This window comes from Pomacea canaliculata, linkage group LG8 (assembly GCF_003073045.1).
Source record: "Pomacea canaliculata isolate SZHN2017 linkage group LG8, ASM307304v1, whole genome shotgun sequence".
Lineage (NCBI taxonomy): Eukaryota > Metazoa > Mollusca > Gastropoda > Architaenioglossa > Ampullariidae > Pomacea > Pomacea canaliculata.
Window position 1 is genome coordinate 21,125,361 of NC_037597.1, and position 21,643 is coordinate 21,147,003.

The 21,643-nt window shown below is 36.3% G+C and overlaps 3 protein-coding genes across 10 annotated transcripts; 2 read left to right on the top strand and 1 right to left on the bottom strand.

Annotated features, from left to right (window-relative positions):
- Positions 1–1,018: 1,018 nt before the first annotated feature.
- On the top strand, positions 1,019–5,345 carry LOC112570517 (tRNA 2'-phosphotransferase 1-like). Of its 2 annotated transcripts, none has more exons than XM_025248990.1 (8): positions 1,019–1,173; positions 1,659–1,743; positions 2,076–2,245; positions 3,197–3,295; positions 3,593–3,665; positions 4,051–4,107; positions 4,384–4,491; positions 5,070–5,345. In XM_025248990.1, exons 1-8 carry the CDS (start codon positions 1,156–1,158, stop codon positions 5,234–5,236), a joined length of 777 nt encoding a protein of 258 aa, XP_025104775.1. In that variant the 5' UTR covers positions 1,019–1,155; the 3' UTR covers positions 5,237–5,345. The 2 variants fall into 2 exon arrangements, with proteins under 2 accessions (XP_025104775.1, XP_025104777.1); XM_025248992.1 differs by having other exon boundaries at positions 4,384–4,514; positions 5,070–5,335.
- Positions 5,232–8,396, bottom strand: LOC112570509 (ultraviolet-B receptor UVR8-like). 5 transcript variants are annotated; one of them, XM_025248963.1, is made up of 3 exons: positions 8,298–8,396; positions 7,371–7,695; positions 5,232–7,182 (listed from the first exon to the last, which is right to left on the bottom strand). In XM_025248963.1, exons 1-3 carry the CDS (start codon positions 8,384–8,386, stop codon positions 6,247–6,249), a joined length of 1,350 nt encoding a protein of 449 aa, XP_025104748.1. In that variant the 5' UTR covers positions 8,387–8,396; the 3' UTR covers positions 5,232–6,246. The 5 variants fall into 5 exon arrangements, with proteins under 5 accessions (XP_025104748.1, XP_025104752.1, XP_025104751.1 ...); XM_025248967.1 differs by having other exon boundaries at positions 8,105–8,338; XM_025248966.1 differs by having other exon boundaries at positions 7,902–8,338.
- A 76-nt stretch (positions 8,397–8,472) lies between these two features.
- Positions 8,473–21,124, top strand: LOC112570504. 3 transcript variants are annotated; one of them, XM_025248944.1, is made up of 15 exons: positions 8,473–8,598; positions 9,291–9,462; positions 9,827–9,931; positions 10,466–10,602; positions 11,702–11,786; positions 12,709–12,850; positions 15,706–15,776; positions 16,045–16,252; positions 16,697–16,776; positions 17,118–17,222; positions 17,653–17,950; positions 18,720–18,864; positions 19,470–19,580; positions 19,748–19,837; positions 20,168–21,124. In XM_025248944.1, the coding sequence occupies exons 2-15, from the start codon at positions 9,313–9,315 to the stop codon at positions 20,331–20,333; spliced, it is 1,893 nt and encodes a 630-aa protein (XP_025104729.1). In that variant the 5' UTR covers positions 8,473–8,598; positions 9,291–9,312; the 3' UTR covers positions 20,334–21,124. The 3 variants fall into 3 exon arrangements, with proteins under 3 accessions (XP_025104729.1, XP_025104728.1, XP_025104730.1); XM_025248943.1 differs by having other exon boundaries at positions 8,579–8,623; XM_025248945.1 differs by having other exon boundaries at positions 8,579–8,623; positions 9,827–9,907.
- The last annotated feature ends 519 nt before the right edge of the window (positions 21,125–21,643 follow it).

Sequence of the window (21,643 nt, forward strand, 5' to 3'; positions counted from 1 at the left end):
CCATTATTAGGGGTTATGGCCCTTGGTTGGTAAGAGTACTCTCGCCCGTCAATATAGGTAACCTATATCGGGCCGATATAAGCCGAGATTTCGATGCGCATAGGGATAATTGGTCTGCAGAGTTGAATTAATTATATTATTCCGGTGTTAGTTCCTAATTAACTGTGTGGTGATTCAACAGGTAAAGAACGGTATAGTGTTTATTTTCTGAAATCGAATTTGTGGTCTGTGTCCCTGTTGTAGGTGCCTTCGATATGGTAGTGATCGAAGTCGATTGCTTCAGATTTTTGCTTATTTTGCATAAAATAAAATACATTGTATTTTGATTTGTATTCTTCTTTTGATGCTCGCCACAAGCATTATGCAAGATTTCCTGATGCTTAGCATCTTTCAGAGGGTTAGTAGTGTACGTTGCTGCGATGGAAGCAGACGCACACACCCTACCACTCACTCCCAAATATATAACTGTATGCATACTATACGTGTGTGCTGTGTGTACTGTTGTGTGTCAACTAGACTGGCTATAGCTATTTAGCTATACCTTTTATAACTGTTGAGGATGGAAAAGGGCTTCAACCCGTCTCGTGCACGACGTACATCTGGTAGAAAACGTAAAACGCTCTCCCTCCGCCGCCGTTCTTCCATGAGAACTCTCATATGAACCCATGAACAGCTGTTGGGCGGGCAAGCAGGTGGGAATGCAGTCATAGGTGAAACATGGTTCAAGAATCGCAGCGCATTAACCACTACTCTGGGAAAGAGAGGGCAGATGAAAAGCCCGACCAGCCCTTAACACACAGTGCATTCAATGGTACGTTTCTTCGACATGTACAAGGGCTGGACTGAAGGATCGATTGACTGCCTCCTGATTTTACATGAGTACAGTACGTGCAGTCCCTTTTCTAGATGTACTATCGATTGCACTCGTATTTGTTCATTCTTGAGCATAAGCTGGTTCTTCCTGCGCAAGGTCTGCGACAGCTGTTGATCGTGGTAGCTAATGCTTACCGAGAGACAGCAAAATTACCTTATTCTCAAATGGTACGGTGAATATGCTAAGCTAGATTTTAAGAACGTAAACGTTTTAGAGATTGATTATGCCCTGGTTGTGCAAGTGTTAGCAACTTGCCGGAGAACAACTGTTCAGCTACACAGATGGCGTCACGGAAACAGGTTCAGTTGTATTTATTTTACTCTATAGTTATACCTGATCAAATGTTATCATTTATTTTGTGTGGTTGTCTCTAATTCACTCTTGTACACCTCAGCTATCACAACAAACTTAACACTGCAGCATGACTGGTACTCCAAGCACTCGAACGAAATCATACAAAACTACAGACTTCTATGTGTACAAAAGTCTTTACAGCCCTGCTCCTTCTTCTCTAACCTTATTACACCTCAAGTAGACATATCGGTACTTATACGGATACTCGTCTCCTATTAATTCTTAGAATTAATACGAAATCCTTTGGTAAGCTCATGTCTGCACAATCATTATCAATTTCGAGTTTTAGATCAGATTACATCCCTAATGTTGTGGTATATTTAAGATTTTAACATAACCATTAATTATTCTATATGTATCAGTCTTATTGATTTTCTGTCTTTCGCTGTAACAGCAGGATATTTACTCTATTTTTAATTAACATTTTCAGATCACACCCTCAGTTCAGTTGTCCAAATCCTTGTCGTGGTTATTGAGACATGGAGCAGAGAAGGAAGGGTTTCAACTTTTACCGGGTGTGTAGATTCTCTCAATACTATAAAAACTACTTTTGAAGAAAGCTACAATATCGTATTTGTTAAAACTGTATATATCCAGTCACAGCTTTAGCATCATGCTCTCTCACACTTTCTCAGTACTGTATTATGATACATGTCAACCATTACAGTCTTGTCACATACAATTTTTGTTTTATTTTCATAAAAGGAAATTAAATTCTAAAATTGTTTGCATCTTTAATTAATTTGATATGCTTAGATTATTGTTGAGAAATGTGGTCTGTAAAGTAGTACTAGCATTTTGTTTTCTTCTTAGTCCTTGTTATTATTCAAATTCTTTCAAATTCCAGGAGGGTTTCTTTTTATAGATGATATCCTGAGGAAACCAAAGTTCAAGAGATTTACTACTGAAGACATAGTAGATGTGGTCAACACCAATGATAAACAAAGATTTCATCTGGAGACTGATAGCATAACAGGTCAACTTAAAATAAGAGCAAACCAAGGACACTCCTTAGTGGTAAGTCATTTACGTTGTAGCAATTTTCAACAATTTACTTGGGTCTCATTTTACTGCTTCACTTTGAAAAAAATTGTTCATTATACAATTTGGAAAGTCTGTCAGTACATTTCTCATTTTAAGATTTAAATCTAAAACTGTTTTATTAGCAAACTTTCTTGTCACAAATATAAGTAAGAAATAATCAGACTAAAGACCTGTCAAATTTGAAAAGTTATGATGCACTCCTACAAATCCCTAAACCATAATTGAATATTACTTCATTTTAAAACCCATCTGTTTTGTAGCATGGAAAGATTTGCTATAAATGCTGTTTGTATGTCTCCTTGTTAATGAAAATCCTACCTTTGTGATGTTAACAAAGAGGGAGGTCTTGGTCTGTCTCCAAATGCAGGTTGGAATTGAGATTTTCTAAAGCTTGCATCCTATGAATGGAACAGAGATTTAAGGAAAAGGATCCCACAATTAAATGAACCAAGTCCTGTCTAAATAACTGTGCACTTTGGTTAACATTAGCTAGCAGAAGAAGCAGAGAAGACTGGCTTAAAGGTCAACAGAAAGAAGACTGAAGTGATGAGAATCAACAAGCAGGAATTTCCAATCCATCTTCAAGGAGAGAACATCCTTGAAACAGATCACTTTGTGTATCTGTGGAGCACTTTCAACAAGGACAGTGGAGCAGCCAATGATATCAAAAGCTGCATCAACAAGATCATGCTTTCAACAGTCCATCTGGAACTCCCAAGCATTATCCTTCCGAAGTAAGATCTGCATCTTCAACACCAATGTGAAGGCTGTCCTACTGTATGGTTTTGAAATCTGGAGGATGACAAACACCAACAAGAAGTTCCAGACCTTTACCTAACAATGAGTGTGTGCTAGGAGAAGGTTTATAGCTGTGTGTTTAAACTCAAATGAACCGATTACTTATACTTTTTATTTTTAATGAAGGTGCCAGATCTAGAGTTGAAGCCCATCACCTCAGCAGAGCAATATTCTTCTGTTATCCATGGCACTTACTACAAATTTTGGGAATCTATCAAACGCCAGGTATGCATATATGAAGTTTAATATAAATTACGTATTGGAAAAAAATCGAGGTTGTATTTTTGCTGCCAATAAAAAAATGGTTTATATGTATTCGTATACAGTATAAAATTTAGGTACTAGTTTATGTGTGTGTGTTAGCTGTAAGAGTTCATAGGTGCATCATTTTAGGCATTTCATATATTTCAGAGAGCAGCTCAATCTTTGATCCATGCCTACAGATACATCATAGACATTTTAATGATAAATTTTTAACATTTTGTCCATGTAATAAGGATTTTAGGCTGTGTAATTCAACAGGGACTGAAGAGGATGACAAGAACTCACATACATTTTGCTGCTGGTGAACCAGGAGAGAGTGGCATCATCAGTGGTAAGTGAATATAAGAATATGGGAAAATAAATTACACTGTGTACTTTCTCTGGTATGGTGTGGCATAATGAAAATTGGAGACTTTTTAAAGAATTGTTATTTTTGTTGTGAAAATAGCTTTCATTTTAATTCTGTTTCCAGTTCACCAAGCTAGAGCTGTCTTCTTGTGTAAATGCATGAAGGCAGCAACTACCATTGCCTTAAGCCAACAAAGAACAACTTTTGAATCTCTCAAAAATATTTCTTATTTTGACCTGGTTAACATTACGTATTTTGCTGGCATCAGTTATGATCTTTGGTTATGTTATTACCACTTTAAATTGTCAAAGTAACTATTTAACAGTGTTATAACAAGGACTTGTTATGTATACTGTATTCTGAGCAGGAATGCGGAACAGCTGTGATCTTATGATTTATCTTGATCTGGAGAAAGCTCTTCTGAGTAAGTGTATATTTCACAAAACCAATAATAATACAATAATTTTTCAATTTTTAAGAAATGGTTAGAGCTTTATTTATATGCTTCCAATAATATTGTGAAAAGTTTGAAGTTCCCAGGAGCATGTTACTTATGTGACTTTTGTTTGTCCTTAACAAAGTTGGATTGCAAGGTTTGTGTTAAAACATAAACAGGTGCTTTGAAAACAAGACATATACTTTCACTTTTTCATTTGGATCAGTCTTTATATGTACATTTTTAAAATTTACTTTTTTGTAGGTGGTCTGCAGTTTTTCTTGTCATCAAATAATGTAATACTGAGCAGTGGAGATGAAAATGGAGTGATAGCACCCATATTCTTTCAAAAGGTTGTGGACAGGAAAACAGGTCTGCATGTTATTTATAAAATGGTCAGCATAGACTGTCATTTGCAGCTGTAGTATACTTTTCTAATGTGAGAAAAAATTTAATTTATTTACTGGGTCATGAGGATGTCATCAGCTTAACCTGCCACAGTGGGAATGAAAAAGAGAAGACTGAAAGTTAGATAAGCATGAATGCTCATGAGGAAGAAAGAAAGCAAAGTGGCACGAACAAGCACTTAGGGGCTAAAGAAAAGTTTTTTTTTAAATCAATCTCCAAAGCAGTAAACACGTGGACTTTTGCTAATGTAAATGAGTCATTCTGTAACTATTTTAGAAATGGCTTGTGAGCAGTTTTAAAGTAAAACATTTTGAATGAACAAGATGGGTGTGCTTCAAATCATTAAACAGCCATGTAAAATACATTAACAAATTATTTCATCTTTTAGAGGACTTTCGACAGGGCAGTGTAATATTTAAGTAAAAGAAAATTTTTGTGAAGATAGTTTTGTTTTCTTTACATGCAATACTATACATTTGTTACTTACATGATGTGCACTTGCATTACTCCCTTTCAAGGAAATGATTATTCTGGCTGTGCAGGACAAAACTTACTTCAGGACATCGCTTTTTTGGATGAAACTGGAAAAAATCACTATCAGAAGGTGCTAGCGGAATCTGAATTGGTATTAGCTGATGATCTTGCTGATGAAGTTAGCAGGCAGAGAAAAGCTCGCAGGAAAAAAGGACATGAGTCTGGAAAAAGATAGTAAAACTTTGTGTTTATGCATCTAGTTTAGAAAATAGCTCTGTCTGTGATAAATTTTTTATTAGATTTTTGTCTAATAAAACATGAATAAATAAAGTAACGTGAACACAGTGGCAGTTTGTTACTGGGAGTGCAGTTAATATCCTTTACACTAGATCCAAAATCTATGCGCAGTAAGGGAAAATGTAGGACAAAACACAAAGCCAGAGTTTATTATTAGGAGCTTGGGAGTAGTGGTGCAACTTTATTCCTGTATCCATTAGAATGGGCTTTATTGAGTGATTCTCCATGCTGGAACTTAGTTCATACTTTGACGCATGGCTTCATTTCTTACATCTGCAGTGCTACACATAAGCTGAGCAAAGTCAGTAGCAGACATCATTCCCTCTCCATTCAAAACTGCCTGCAGTCTCCCATTTGTGCCTTTATTTTATTAAAATTTGACTATTGTACTAGCTGTACTTTATATAAACTCCAAACTTCTGCATTGATGCTCATCTTTCAAACAAGATCAATAAAAACCTTCATATTTTTCACTGGCTTCCAGTACAGGGTTGCATGGAACACAAGCTTTCTACACTCTTGTTTCAGATACATAGTTGCCTCACTACTCCCCTAATCAAATGACGAACATTTGGTGCGTGAATTTTCCATTCCCTTCCACGCCAGTGCCAAAAATCATAGATAAAAATAAGTAACGGACAGATTTACAAATGTTACCTTGGTTAGGCAAGGAATTACTTCTTGAACATGGAGTTCTAAGACTCTTCACTTAACTTGCAAATACTCTTCTTGCAACTAAAATGTCCACCAAAATCATCTGTCTTTCATCTTTCACTAAGATGAATTCCCCCTGCCCAATTTTTACCTTGACTTGCACGCTTTTCATCTTTACCAGATACACTCGCACATGCACCTAAACTGCATTCATGACACAGGTAAAGGCCAACCTTTCATTAGTAAAACTGGGTATTGAGATTTCTAGTTAGTTTTTACCATGAACAGATTCCACTACAATGGGCACGAAAGCCCCACAATAGCAGCTGTATGGTAGTACGAACAGTTGACCATTGCCAGTCTTCTCCCTTTGGCAGCAAGTGCTTCAACCCTCCTTGGCACATCACTTCTAAAAAGGTATCTGTGTCCTTGGCCCTCAGGATGTCCCAATCGGCCATCACTTCCACAACCCCATGTGAAGATACTTCCTTCTGCTGTTGCTGCTGCACTGTGGATTCCACCAGCAGAAACCTCAGTCACGTGTTCCATGTCAAACTTTTCAGCTGCAATTTGCACCGGGGTGTACAGGCTCTCTTGGCTGCCCATCCCTAGCTTGCCCTTGTAGCCATCACCCCAGGCATAAACTTCACCACGTCTTGTGAGAGCCAAAGTGTGCCCATGATGCTCACCAACACTGCAGCTCACCTTCACCACCTGCACATTATCCGCAAAGCTGACCTGTTGCGGACATGTCACATCTGCTAGCTTCTTGTTACCCAGTCCTAGAGCCCCATCCTTGCCTTTGCCACACATGAACAGACATCCATCTGATGTCACAAATGCAGAGTGGGAGTAGCCAGCAGCTCCATCCATGATCTTTGTCAACTGTAATGCCTCGACTGGACGAGGGGATGCAATGTCACCAACAAAGCCATGGCCTAGAACACCATGATGGCCGCTTCCCCATGACAGGACCACCCCAGTGCTCAGCCAGGCCAGAGTGTAGTTGTAGCCACATGCCACACCGACAACCTTATGATTCTCAGGCATGATGCAGACTGAAGGAAGAACCCACATGCTGACTGAGTGTGCTGACTCATGACATTTTCTTTCTGGTTGATCACAATCTTTCTTACCTTCTAGGCGATCGCCACATCCTTTCTTATATCCCCACACAATAAGACTGCTGGATTCTGTAACTGCTGCTCCATGCCACAGTCCAGTCGATACCTGATAGAAGATTCATTCAAAAATGATTTACTAGGATGACCTGCACAGGCAATTAAATGCAGTGCAAAATGATGATGAAACTTCAAAGATATATATATATACTTGCACAAATTATTGCAGTTATAAATTATATGATAATTCCTTCACTTTTACCATCCTGAAATTAAAAGGTATGAGAAGAGTCAAACCTTTTTCACTTTTTGTGGTAAAGGTGTCCTTACAAACTTGCTTCTGTTGTCTTCACATCCACTGCCCAGTCGACCATATTTTGCACAGCCACTGGTGTACATTTCCCCATCAGACATTACAATTGCAGTGTACAAACCTCCACAAGACACCTGACATGGCCAAGCTTCATGCCCCTTGCTGTCACTTTTCACTTGAATCATCTGGGGGTTGTGCTGTGTGTGCTCATTGCCTGTCCCCAGCTGACCAGATTTTCCAAGGCCCCAGATAAAGAGCTGACACTTAGAATGCATGCATGATGCTGAATCCTCCATTATTCTTTGTAACCTTGTCAGAAAACAGAAAAAACGTTTACAATGCTTCCATGCTGAGTCCTTACATACATCTTGTTCCACATTCTATTACAGTCGCATGGTGGTTTATGTTTGAAGTATGTTAAGTATATAGATATTGCTCGATCGTTCTTCTCCAGTCACCCCGCATGCACATCATTACTATAAGTAATCGCGAAACGATGCAGTGGAAAGTCGTACGTGGCCTCGCGTTTCTTTTAAATCGTTGCCCGACTCACTAAATAAGATCGATCCGCAGTATTTTTATCAGGCACAGTAAATTAACCAGTTCTTCCTCGAAAAAAAATGCACCAATATGTCTCTCAATGAATCATTAACACTTTAATTTATACAGATTAACACAGTGTACGCATTTATCTAGCGAAGTTTAGCAGTACATGTACACCCGTGCCGTCGATGATTCAGGTCAACCTCGCAGCCTTGTAGTTTACGCCTACGTAGCCCTCAAAGGAAGAGTAAATAGAGATCGACAGCCATGACGCATTTCAGCTATTTTGCCATGCTTGTTGAGGCATGACTGCCTCTATATACACTGTTAGCGTTGGGTTAGAGACCATGCACGAACTAATTTTACACCTTCGCGGTGAGACGAACCGATCGAAAGTTGTCCGTCGACGCATGCGCGAGCGAACACGTACACATACACTTTCTTTAACCATAGGCATGAACCGCTTCAAGCTGAAACGACTGCAATGTTATTTATTAAAATACACAATTAATTGCAATGTATAGTGTTTATTGACCATTCAGTTTCATGTATATCGGCTATTACATAATCGTCTATAATTAGTTGCAATTGTTTCCCTTACTTCTTTTTTCTTTTTACGTAAGAGGGCGCTGGCCTAACACCCCGGGAAAACTTTCAAGGCCATTTGAGGTGAGAGGCTTATCGCTGCATTCAGGTAACAAGAAAAAAAAGCCAGCGTGTAATTATTACGCCCATTTAGAGATACATGGGCTTTAAACTTGCAGAGAAAAGCGATTTAAAGGTGAACGTGCCCGGTTTGGAAAAGTTTTAGACCCGCGCTGATTCGAAAGTCGATCTTGTGGCATGTGACGGTGGAACAGTGACCGCCAGACCGGGCGACTTCACCGTCGTCAGCATTTCTAGCACCAGTGAAGAATGCAAGCAAAGAGCATAATTTGGGACTGAGTATCAGTCTGAAACACTCCATTCGTTTTTATTTAAGAGAGTCAAACGATGTCATGCGTTTTAAGAACACTGTCGAGGTTTGAAAAAAAAAAAAGGAGGTTTGGGGTGAGGGGAGTGCCAGTGAAAAAAGTGAAGATTTTAATTGAAGTAACTGTTCAATTTTAGGACTTTTCATAATGAAGATTCTATATCGAGAAGTATGCTGTGATAGGTTTGTTAAATGGAATTGTTAAGATAAATGTAATGAGATAATGACCTGTAAAATTAAGTTAGTAAATATTTCTTGCATGAAATTCTGTCATGAATAAATGAAAGTGCGCACGCGCACACACACACAGTGGGGAAGTTCATACCTTTGAGGTTTATGCTGGCAGTTGTTTTTATTATTATTTTTATTATTATTATTTTTTTTGCAGCTCCAAAAAGCAGGATAAATTCATGACAACCTGCAGCATTTCACAAATGGCCTTGGGGTTCACATCACTGTGTGACAGCAAAACAATGAGTTTGGATCATACTGCAGAACATGATATGCCATCCCACTACATCAAAACAGAGCCATGTGAAGATAGCTGCTCTGACATTCAGGTTTAGTAAAAGTTTTGAATCAATACATTTTAGATAAATTACAATGTGTCGTTGAAAGCAGAGAATTTGTTTTGCAGATTTTTCATGTTGGATTTCAAATGTTCATTTAGTAGGTCTAGGTCAATGGTTAAAAAAAAAAAGAATGTAATAGGTCTCGCCATTTGTAGCAACTCTAAAGATACACCTTTATGCACCCATAACTTTATATTATATAGCACTTCTATGTATGAATCAATGGTCTTATATTTATTTATAAACTTACAAGTAAATCAAGTGTTTGCAGTTAGACCCAGCACAGGAAAAAAATGTTGCTAAAAATTTTTCCATAACCTAATGTTTCACATCTTCATGGCTTTGTTGGCAGGTGGATGGCTATATATATGGGCAGGCTGAAGACACCTTTGATACTGCTGATCACCCAGATAATCTTTGTGATACATTTGCAGTTAGTGAATTTATCAATGAACAGGTTAAAGAAATTTCAGTAGTACAGCATATATTTATATATCTTTGGATGGTAGAAACTAAACTGTGACACACAAACTCTCAAGTTAAAAAAGAATGGACAGTGACTTTCAGTCTATAATGTGTATTTTGCTTTTAGAATTCTTCAGGTGGAACAAAAATTGATAAGAATACAAAGTGGGCAAGAAAAAGGGATTTATGTTTAGAAACACTAATAATAATCTGTCTTATTATTTTATAGAGCTAATTTTACAACTAAAAACTTTAAAAACTATTTTTAAAATTTTCATATGCTAGTAAGTATGAGCAACTAAAATTTGCTGTAAAAGTTAGTTTCATAAAAGGCTCTATGAAAAGTTAAAAAAAAAAAAACTTAAAGATACCATAGCTATTATTCTGTGTTGAGTTTTGCAAATCTGGGTTTTGCAAAAATTCCTAGAATATTGTTAGTTATGAAGGAAATGAACTGTTCTTGTAGTAGGTATAAACTGTTCTGTGAATTTTAGTTGGCTTTTTTTTTTTCTCCGTGATGCCTTAGTATCAACTGAGTCCACAATCATTGTTAGAAAGGAGTTTGAAGTCACCAGAGCAGCAGCAAAAGACTTTAAGCTCTAGAAGGGAAAGGACACCAAATACATTGCGGGTAATGATGGAGAAACACAGACACAGTGAGAGGTAGGATAACAATTTCTGCAGATTTTCTTTTTTCGTGGTCAGTATCTTAAGAAGGTGTTGAAGGTAGGATTCTTTTACAGTATAATTTTCATACAGAAGGTTTCAAATAAGGTCTATTAGTCTTCTCCCACCCCTGTTCACTGGATAATCAGCTATAGGTAAATTGAAACTGGTAAAGATTTTTCTGGAAAAGCAACTTATAATTTTAGCATCTATTCAAATGTTGGCATTCGTTATTTAAATCCATTCTTCACTTCTTGGTGCCAATTTAACTCGCATGCAGCAGCTTGGTAGCAGAGCCCTGGAAAGGTGATTTGGGTCAGCTTTGTGTAGTTTCACGTTAGTTGTGAAAATGAATTCCTTGATCATTAAACTAACAGGGAATTACGCTGTTGTGTTAAAAAGTGAGAAATGCGGGGAACACTTTTTCAGAGAACAATGATTACACTGACAAAGATGTTAATGTATTGCTTGCTTGATTCATCTTTTGAACAGAGAAGGGAGACATTACTATTTTGAGTATTCTGTTGTATTTTTCTGTGATTGTGCATGCTCATTGGAATGCAGTAACACTTTTCTTCCAATGCTTTTTTTTATGTTACTAACAGTAGTAAAAACTAAAAAATATTGATGTGTTTTATCATCGTGTAAAATAAAGTACAATTTGAGCTATTAGAAATGCTTGTTGCTAAGGAAAAACCTTGTGGGATTGCATTAACAATTTTAAACCTGCTTTTGTCAACCTGGCTGATATCGCACTTGAACACTTCAAACCTGTATAACTTACTCAATCTGGGAACTAGAAAGACAGTTTTGGTATAAAAAAAGAAAAAAAAGCTAAAAACCTATAGATATTAATTATTTGTAATTGAAATAATTTCAAATTTTTTAGTTAGGACTTATTTTGTGTTGGCAGGTCACATGCGTTGTACATGGTTACATATTCACAGTTAGGGTTATGAAGAAATGAGTTTTTCAAGCTTTCCTATGTGAATACACTTTGTACTTTTTGGCATTATATATGCTGATGAGTAGCAGTTTACATGTAAGTGAGATTTCCATGAAATATTGCATAGATAATACAAGAATTCTTTTACAGATTACGGCACCATACGCTAAATGAAAGATTAAAAGTGATTTGCCAGAAAGTACCAGGTTCTGCAGAAGATGGGAAAGAAACAAAGGTAGATATTGTGGTCTGCTTAATCTTTTATCTACAAACATTTAATGTGTAATAGGGAGTTCAAAATGTCATAGGTTTAAAACTAGCAATTTTTAAACATCCATTTTTCCTTATATCTAACCTCCACAATCAATGATTTATTTCTTTTGCAACATTAAGAATGATATCTGTCTCAGTATGAAAAGATAATTTAAGTACATCATTTTGGGTTATCATTAAAACAATTATACAAGTTATATATAACTCAGGTTGTTAATGCTTTTGAGTCATTCCTAGCCTGAGGCATAAGTTCTATGAGTATACTAAACCTTATGATTAATTTTAAATGAGACAAACTATGAGGAAAAGTATGATGTACTCTAACGATTCCATTAATCTGTCTCAATCTTTCTCTTTGGTCTGTAGAATACTACTGAAGACTTTTTTTTTGTTCAATAAGTTGGGAAGCAAACTAATTTTTGAAAATGTCAAGGCAAAAATAGAAAAGGCATGAAATAATAAAGAACATTCTGTCAGCATCCTATTAATAAGTATGATGTAAAAGTTTTAAAAATAGAGAAAATTCCAACTGACAACAGTTCCAAGGTACCCAAACAACTGTCATTCCTCAAGGGAGAGAATTATAGCTAAGGGTTAAATTATCTGACAGCTTATTTCAGCTATTGATCTCTAGCACTCTGACCTATGGAGGTCCATGACTGCCATTGTAACCTCCCATCTTTAAAATGAATGCTACGCATATGATAGAATATGAAACACTTGTTTTTTTTTCTTCATAACATCTTTCTCCCCAATGTCGAAGAGGAATACTGAGGTACAAAGAAAAGAAATTTAAAAATCGCTCAACGTGAAGGTAATTAGCAGGTGTTAAGTACAGAAAACCTAAGACTTATTTTTCCCTTCTTCCCGATTTTGTTTTTTAGGTGGTAATGATGCAGCGCATCATTTCTTACATAGCTTACCTGGAGAATACCATTAATCTACTGTGCACACATCTGGGTATTGAACCATGTCTTCACTGGCTTCTGCTAACCACCAATACACAGGACTACCTCACCAACTTTGGTAGGTGATTTTGAGATGTGCCAGTGGCACTAATAATTTTTCAGACACTGACCTGCTCATATAATAATAAAATTTATGGATTTAAAAAAAAATTGAATGCAGCACAAAAAGGGGGTATTCTGCATCATGATGTGCACCTGACTTTGAAAAATTTAGATGATGGTAGGTTAGATGACTGATACAGACAATAATAATAATTTGTGCGCTTGTATTGCGCAGCATCACAACCAAGGTAGGTTGCACTGTCTGCGCTGAGCAGTAATGATAAAGAGGAACATTTGAACATTACTTAGCAGACAGTGGAAGTTAAGATATGTATAGGCACACTGAGCAACATGAAGATGCAGTAAATGAGTAGAATGTAATGCAAGGGATATAGGGACCATAAACAGTGTAGAGATGGAGTAGTTGCATAATGGTGTACATGACAGACAATATTCCAATAGGAATTCATGATAGTAATTCATACTTAATGAACAGATATATTTTCAGAGAGTGAATGTAGCCTTCAAGTCAGACTGGCAAATGTGATGTGGAAAAGAGTTCTACTGCTTAGAAACACATTGAGAATGTTGTCCATATGTGACAGTATTTGTAGGAGGGAGAGATAGAATGTCAGAGTCTGATGAGGAGCAAAGGTTTCAAGCAGGAGTGTGAACAGACAAGATTTCAGCAAAGTAGGGAGGGAAGGAGCCATCAAAGAGTCCATAGCTTGTAGTCTATTCTAGCTTTAATTTGGGAGCCAATGAAGAGAGTGAAGAAGTGGTGTGACATGTTCAGATTTGCAAGTCCAGAAAACAGGATAAGCAGCTGAGTTCTGGTTTTTCTAAAGTTTGTGAATGAGGTACTATGGACAGCCAGCAAGAAGAGAGAAAAATCTAAATTAGACAAATGAGCAGATAAATTTGGTGGTTGGGTTGGACAGAGTATGGCGAATGGAACTGATCTTCTGGAGTCATAATATGCCATACAACAGATGTTAGAAACATGCTGATCAAGAGATGTCATAAGACATTATGTAACAAAAGCTATGTGCTGAAGTTATAAAAGAAACGTCAGCATTGCAGAGACAGGCAGTGAAGGGTAAACTCTGGCTCTCCTCTTTAAAAAAATAAGGGCTTCTGTTTTATCTTCATTCAGTTTCAACTTATTGTGGGTCATCCATAGTCTAACATCTGAAATAAATCATGTTGCTCTGGATAGCAGTGTGTGCCTGAGAAGGATAAAAGCTGAGCATTGCTGGCAAAGGATTGGTCAGATACAATGAGTTTGAATTAGAGGAGCAAGTGGCTTGGTATACATGATAAAAAAAGAATGGGACAAAGTACAGAACATTGAGGGACTCCTGAGCAAATAGAGACTGGTGGGGACACGCAACCATCCACTATAACTGACCGAGTCCTATCTCAGAGATATGACTGTATCCATTCAAATAGAGGACCTGAAATGCCATAGAGAGCGCTGAGTCTATAAATGAGAGTAGTGTGATTGACAACAGTGACACTTGCACTAAATTTTTGCAATTGTCATGGTCAATATTTTTTTCCAAGAATGGATGTTCATTTAAATCAAAATTACCAAATTTTTTCAGTAAATATCTCATTTATACAGATCAATAAATAATCATGATGCATGTTACTTCTTTAACAAATGAGGATTTAAATTGTGCGTTATTTAGGCAACAGAAGTCAACATTTTTTTCCTGTATATCATGTTCAAATGTGTGATTCTTTGATGTGTAGGAAAATACAAGAAAAACAAAAGAAAAAAGTAAGTTCTATCATTTCTGGAAGCAGAGATATACTACTTCAAATGTTCGAAGTTGTGTTTTCATCACATTGTGAGAATTTTTTCCCAACTTTGTAAGCTTGCCATTCTGTTTGTGGCAAGTGAAGGTAACAATGACAGCATTTTGCAACTATAGTTGGTTCCTAGTTTAGACAAACAAAATGAACAGCTCAGGTTTATTAGTTAACTTTTAACACATGACCCAAAATAAGCCAAAATTAAAAAACAGTTTTCCTATAAGATTTCGCTTCAAGAGCATATTTGATGGCTTTAAAAACAAAAAGAAATGCACTAAACTGTTTGTAGGTTGTAAATCTATCATAAAACATTTAGTCAAAACTTACAGAAAGAGAAAATAAAAATTAAATTCAAAATATCCGTGCATGCATTAACTAATTTAATCAATACCACGTTCAGGTATGAATTCTAAATCCCATTACTGAATATGTAAGAAGTTAGAATTATAATTAGTTATACATCTGTAAGAAAGTTTGGTTCATATAATTCATAGGATCGTTAGGGAGCGACCTAGTGAAAGGTAATTGCAGAGTTGTAGGTACTGATTCGTTCAGCAAAAAATCAACTTTACAAGGATACCTGGTATGCGAATGTTATTTTCAACAGATTTTATAATGGACGCATGTCAAATTTTCCTATATTTTTTCAAACAAAAATTTTTCTCCTAACCCCTAAAACAAAGATTATAAAAAATATACCCAAAAAATAACACAATCTTTCTACTTTTTATCGGCTGCGTCTCTCAATTCTTGATCGGTAAAATTGGCGCACAATGTGAAATTTTCCAGTGGTACTGTTTTCACTTTGTCAAAAACGGCCGGCGTCAGAAAGCAAGCATCAAGGTATTTGTTGTCTTCACCACAAAGAACAAGTAAGACTCAAAAACAAAATACAAAATACCCCAGTAGGAAGTTCAATCTTTAATTTTATGTATTTTTCTCACAACAAAACAGTTTGAAAACAGAATTTTGTGCTCTTTTGTGTGTTTTCCTTGGCCTCTACTAGGGTCATGCTGCTACCAATTTTTATCATATCTGTTTTTTTTGTAGAAGTCAACAGCAGTGATAGTGATTCATGGGTGTCTACACAGACTTCTTGCTCTCGGGTTCTGAAAAAACTTGTGAGTACACACTAAGGATCTTTTTTTGTATTTTGTTTCAGAGCTAGTCTTTTTTTTTTTTTTTTGAAAAAGTTACTATTTAAAAACACTCAGTTGCTGTGCTCTGTTGTGTACATGAATTCATTTCTCAAAATATGGGAATGGGCATGTTTGTCTAGGTGAGAGAAACGGTCTAACTGCAAAATATAATAACAGAATTTGATTTAGAAAGTGTTACTACAGCTGGTTCAAGAGATAAATCTTTGAGAGATCTTTCTGTATTTTGAAGGCACTCAGAGATAGACATGTCAAATCTACAACATCTGAGGTGGATGTGATGACAGACAGCATGGTGTCTGTGGCAGCTGATGTGGAAGTAGGGGAGGAAGGGCCATCATTGTCACAGGATTCTGGTGTGGTGGCCTCTAGCACGACTGGGGATGATGAACAGCCTGTACAAGCATGGACCATAGTCACTGATGCCTCTGCTGATACTGGTAAGTCAGATGTTGCTATCTTTTCACAATCTTTATGAGATTTCTTTCTTTCAAGAGCAGGCACATCCTCACCGCACCTGTCCACCTGCATATTCAGTGCATCTTAGGGATAAAATTATTTTGGAATGTGTAGACAATGTGTCGGTTTTTGTTTTGTTTTTTTATTTAAAATGGAGAGTAGGCAACTGATTGAGGAAAGGATATTGGTAGCGTTTATGTTGCTGCCAATGTGATGAGAGATTGGGTAGAGGGAATTGTACAGACTGGTGTGCACATTTATTTGGGCCAAGACAGTCTTTTTCATACCACAGATAAAGCTAAAAGTATGACAGGTAGGCTCTTAGGAACACAAAAGAAAAATGGTCAGCTGCATAAAAAAAATTTCCTGGTAAATTAAAAAGTCAGTCATAACTAATATTCTGTTGCAACTTCTTCCATTCCCAGGGGACTTGGAGACTTTATTTGGCTCCTCCACAGATGATGGGATATCAGCTATGTTTGAAGTATCTTCAAGCACAGATGAGGTCAGTTCTCTTTCATTCATCACCACAGCTTTATAATTGTAGTACATGTAGTAGTGTTGTAGGTGTGATACAGTCATGGTATCACCATTTATTAACCAGTGTTGATTAGTTTACATATAAAATTGCTCATTGAAGTCAACTTACCAGAGGCTTTATTTTGGTGAAAAGGTAGCAAAGAACAAATTGCAGATAAAGAAATGGGAGTCTTCTTTTTCTTTCTTTTGTTTTTTGAAGTTTTAACTGCTATAATATATTTAACTTGAGTAGTTTCTAGAAACCTCATTCTCACAAGGTGACATCATATTTAGTACAATGACATTTTTGCCCTCATGTTTTGAAAGGTTGAATCAAGAGCACAAGGTGGTTATAATTGTGTGATCAAAGCAGGGAATAAAGAAAACAGTCAGACATCCAGTTTTACTGCAGGAAGTGAGCAGGACAGTCAGGTAGGTTAGACTACATTGATACAGTGATTGAAACATAGGCATTAATGTATCAACTGCCATTTGTGTCAGTAAATTAATGGTTAGGTTGACTAATTTTAACAATAAGCAGACAATTTTACACAACATTTTCAGAATGTAATAATCCTTTTGCTAAGATTTAGTTAATCTATGCTGTACATTTGACATGGTCGCATGTGGTTTTTAGAAACCTACATGGAAATCATTACTGCATAGACAGTTTACTGTAACTTTTTCTAAAATATGTTAACCATAGAGGTAAAAGAAGAAAGCTATGTCTGTGTACTAATGTACTTTAATCTTTTTAGTTTAGTCAAACACATATGGTTGGGGAAAAAACCCACCTTTACTTCACTCATAAACAAGAAACTGCATAAAGTTAAACATGAGCTTTCTTATATCTACTAAACAGGTGGTTCCCAAACTTGAAACAGCTTCAGTTTCCTACAATTCTGCTAATATGAATGGAATAGAACATACGAGTTTCAATGATGCAAAAATGTCTCCTGAGCAAATTCTCCTGAAAAGAGAGATGGATATGGGTCTTTCTCAGCAAGAAGTTTTCTTGAGTGGCAAGTGGTTACGACATCATCACCCTTCACTTTATGCTCATAAGAACAAACGCAAGCAGTATAGTCCTAAGCGATCCCCCTTCAGTAACCTCACCAACTGGAAGTCAGAGATAAAGGCAACTCAAGCCAGCGAAGATGGTCAGTGCGTTGCATTGATGCAGTTACCAAATCAAGACAAAAATATTGAGTCTTTTTCTAGCAGCATTTCATAGTACAGTATCCACAGGTATTAAGTTCATAGTCTTTCAAAAATGATGTGGAATCATGGATAATGCAAAATACTATATATATATACAATGGCAGCTAAAGCAAAGAGAGAGAGAATGCTAGAAGTTCTGTGGGGGAAAAACACTGACAGGAACATTGAGTCAAGCACCAAATGTGTTTAGGCTGCTACATGTTGTGGCTGTTGTTGCATGGCGTGGGTTTTGAAATTTATGATTTTTTTTTTTTTTTTTTTTTAAATTTTTCTGTTTCTTTCAAACCGAGGTTACTGAATTAGCAGGCACAGGGGCACTACCATATTCTCATTTTAGTCAGCGAATGTTAAGCCTTCATTTTGATTTAGCATGGGATTTTAAAGATGTTGATACTCTGAAATGTCATATTTATACTTGAAAGGTATACCCAGATGGAACAAAACTAATCATGTAATGAATAAATTAATGGTTTGCTTTCAAGTTGATTGATGTTATTTATTATATATGATTATAATGCAATAAATTGGATTATGCAGTTTGATTCAATCCAGAACTGGTTCCATTTGGCAGAAAATGATTAGCTTGTTTTACGTCAACATAAAATAGCTACGTGAATGCATTGACTCCTGATAGGGTTTCAGCAGATTCTGAATGGTGTGCAACCAGCTTGTATATAAATGGCCTCTATTGCAATATTTTGTCTGCAGGCAAATCCAAGATTGTACAAGTCCTACCTTATAATATTCATTATAAGCAAGCCCTCACAGAAACGCAGCATGTGCATTTTACTCGCAACTCTGTCATGCAGAGGCCCATAGTGCCGATCACTTATGAAGCAGTGGATTTTAGCAGGTACTTATATCATCTGGCAGATACATGCCACTTACACAGGCTTGGAGATAAAAATTCTGTGCTGATGTGACTAAATTTAGTTCATTACAGGAAACTAATTTATATTTATTTTATAATATTATACTGCGTGCTCAGTAAATTAAAAAAAAAATTTTTTAGTTTTCAAAAATGCATGTTCTTGCCAGTGCACTATATCATATTACTGATTTATGCTGGACATATCTTACAGAAAAAAAGAAAATATGTAGCATCATTAAGTGTGTACAATGACATTGATCAACTTTATTAATCCCAGTGGGCAGTTGTACTTGGGAAGTATGCTTAAATACAAAAATAAATAAATTAAAACAAAAAGTGTATATGTGTGTTCTTGTCAATGTAAAAGGATTTTTCATGTGACCGATGCCAGCAGTGGCTAGTTTAACCTGTTTGGTATGAAATCCAAGCATGACTTAGGCTCAAAATTTTACTTCATTGAGTGATGCTCAAGGTAGCCTTGTTTTAATTCCAACCCTCAAGTAATGCTTGAGGTAAAACACTCAAGGAGGGTTAATGGAAATAATGGTGAATGATTACCAATTTATTTCCTGTTGATATTTTCACAGCTCCGCTGCAACCACAGAAGAAAGGCCTCGGACGAAAGTGGATTTACGCAAGACATCATGGATGAACGGTTTCATGATGTTCAGTCGCCTAAACCGCAGAAAATTTATTGAGTAAGCATGCAATTCATCATTTTTCCAGACTTCAAATCAGTGGCTTTTGCACTACTTTTGGCTTCCTTTTTGACTTAAAGCTTGATCACTGGAAATGTGGTTTACAACTCTGTGTGTATGTGGGCAGATACAGGTGTTCTGCTTATTTGGATTCTTTGCTTTTTCAGAGCTCATCCTGGTGTGCACACTTCCAACATAAGTAAGATCATGGGCCATGCCTGGCGCTCAATGTCACCAGAAGAACAGGCACCATTTAAGTAAGCCCACTTTTTTTTTTTTTTTTTTTTATATATATAAAGAAAACCTGTATGGAAAGGAAGAAATATATCTACCTTTGTTTGTTTTCTGTTGAGATTTCTGGCTAGGGCATATTATATAGTAGACTTCAGCCGAATAAGCTTTAATAAGTATTTTCTCATGTTACCAAGGACGTTTTCAAACAATATTTCAATTTAGTACATGGATAGAATTAGGAAAGAATAGAGGATATTTAGCGTTACCGATTGTCCACTGTATTGAAATGAAGAAAATTTCATTCTTTACATAGATACTAGCATTATGTACCAAATGTGATGACTCATTTCCAGGGAGAAGGCCAAACTATGTGCTCAGGAACTTTATCGCACCTACACAAGCACAGCTCATGATTTATCTACCCAGATATCTGCTGCCGAGACTTGTTCCAGTGCTACAGCTGACTCAAATACCAGTGTAGTTACTGTCATGAACCATGGAAATGAGACTTGTATATAATGGACAACACATTTAATTATGTGTGAATTAAGTTTGGTTGTGAAATTCATTTAGCTTGCAACTCTTAAAATCCAGTGATAACAGGAAATGATTTTGACATAATAGGTAAACTCTGTGTGTGTGTGTGAATGAGTAAGGGTGTGCAAAACTTGATGCCATGAAAGGTGCAGAAATGCAAATAGCAAATAAGGTCTTATCAAAAACTGTACCTCAGAGAGCAATACAGATGAGCATGGGATACCTACTTAAAAGGATCTCCAGCTATTACATGACTGGTGGTCTTACTCAGGCAAAGTGATTTATTTAGGTGTCCCTGTACATGTTTAGAAAGCTTAACACTCCTCATCCTCCATGTACTTTTCTACATTGACACACAGAAATATGGCTTGTGTGCTCAGTATAACAAAAGATCTAACTGCATCAGCTTTTTATATTGAAGTTCCATTCAAAAATTATATGTCTGATATACAATGAATTTATTAAGCTTAAATATTGTCTGGCAACAGCTCATATTTAGTTGTAAAATAAATTTCCAGACAATGACTATTATTGCATTTATGTAATTATGCTGAAAGCACAATGCTAATGGCTTTGTTATTGCATATAATTTTACTATCATGAACTGGTTAGTCAATGAAATTTTATTTCAGTTAACAAATATGAAAATGATGTCAAAGAATACTTTAATATTGTACAATATATTGTCCAATTTTGTAAGTGGGAAAAGTGATGAGATAAAGCTGATAAATATGAAAGCATTTCTTTAAGCCCAAGTTGAAATAAAATATGCTTCATACTTTTTGTGTGGTTTTTGGTGCTGTGTATTCCATGATTCTAATGCTTCCTCAGAGGCAACAATTTGTTTTAAATGTATGATGAAAACTGATTATGAAAATGTAGGATCAATGACACTGCAGATGGTTCGTCTTAATAATTTGACATGATTTTACTTTCCATTGGTGCTGCAATGAAACACATTCACAGAAGTTCAATATTTTTCCATACTAATGATACATGACATGATACTCTCTTGATCCTGAGCTTTTGTGTTCGAGGATTCTGCTCAACTGTAGGAAGAGTTTTAAACATGTTTAAGGTAGCTTTGGCCAATCTATTTTGTTCAGTAGGTGTGTTGCATTTTTTTATACTATTTTTAGCTTACAATGGGTTATCTTTACACAACCTCATTAGAAGTCAAGGAGCATCAGTATTTTTTCGGGGAGGAGGAAGGTGAAAGACTTAGGTATTCCTCAGTTAAAAAGGTGTGGTAAAGATGTAATGACTAAAAACCCTGCAAGGGTAAATGGGGA

What these genes read in the sequence shown, in the direction of transcription:
- LOC112570517 (XM_025248990.1), top strand. An exon ending in AGGGTTTCAACTTTTACCGG is followed by an intron (nt 1,744 to 2,075) that starts GTGTGTAGATTC and finishes TTCAAATTCCAG; the next exon opens with GAGGGTTTCTTTTTATAGAT. An exon ending in GGGAATCTATCAAACGCCAG is followed by an intron (nt 3,296 to 3,592) that starts GTATGCATATAT and finishes GTAATTCAACAG; the next exon opens with GGACTGAAGAGGATGACAAG.
- LOC112570509 (XM_025248963.1), bottom strand. Translation starts at nt 8,386, where the DNA reads ATGCCTATGGTTAAAGAAAGTGTATGTGTACGTGTTCGCTCGCGCATG. An exon ending in CGGTTCGTCTCACCGCGAAG is followed by an intron (nt 7,696 to 8,297) that starts GTGTAAAATTAG and finishes TTTTCTGACAAG; the next exon opens with GTTACAAAGAATAATGGAGG. An exon ending in TACCACAAAAAGTGAAAAAG is followed by an intron (nt 7,183 to 7,370) that starts GTTTGACTCTTC and finishes ATCTTCTATCAG; the next exon opens with GTATCGACTGGACTGTGGCA.
- LOC112570504 (XM_025248944.1), top strand. Translation starts at nt 9,313, where the DNA reads ATGACAACCTGCAGCATTTCACAAATGGCCTTGGGGTTCACATCACTG. An exon ending in GGACTACCTCACCAACTTTG is followed by an intron (nt 12,851 to 15,705) that starts GTAGGTGATTTT and finishes TTTTTTTTGTAG; the next exon opens with AAGTCAACAGCAGTGATAGT. An exon ending in GAAGTGAGCAGGACAGTCAG is followed by an intron (nt 17,223 to 17,652) that starts GTAGGTTAGACT and finishes TCTACTAAACAG; the next exon opens with GTGGTTCCCAAACTTGAAAC.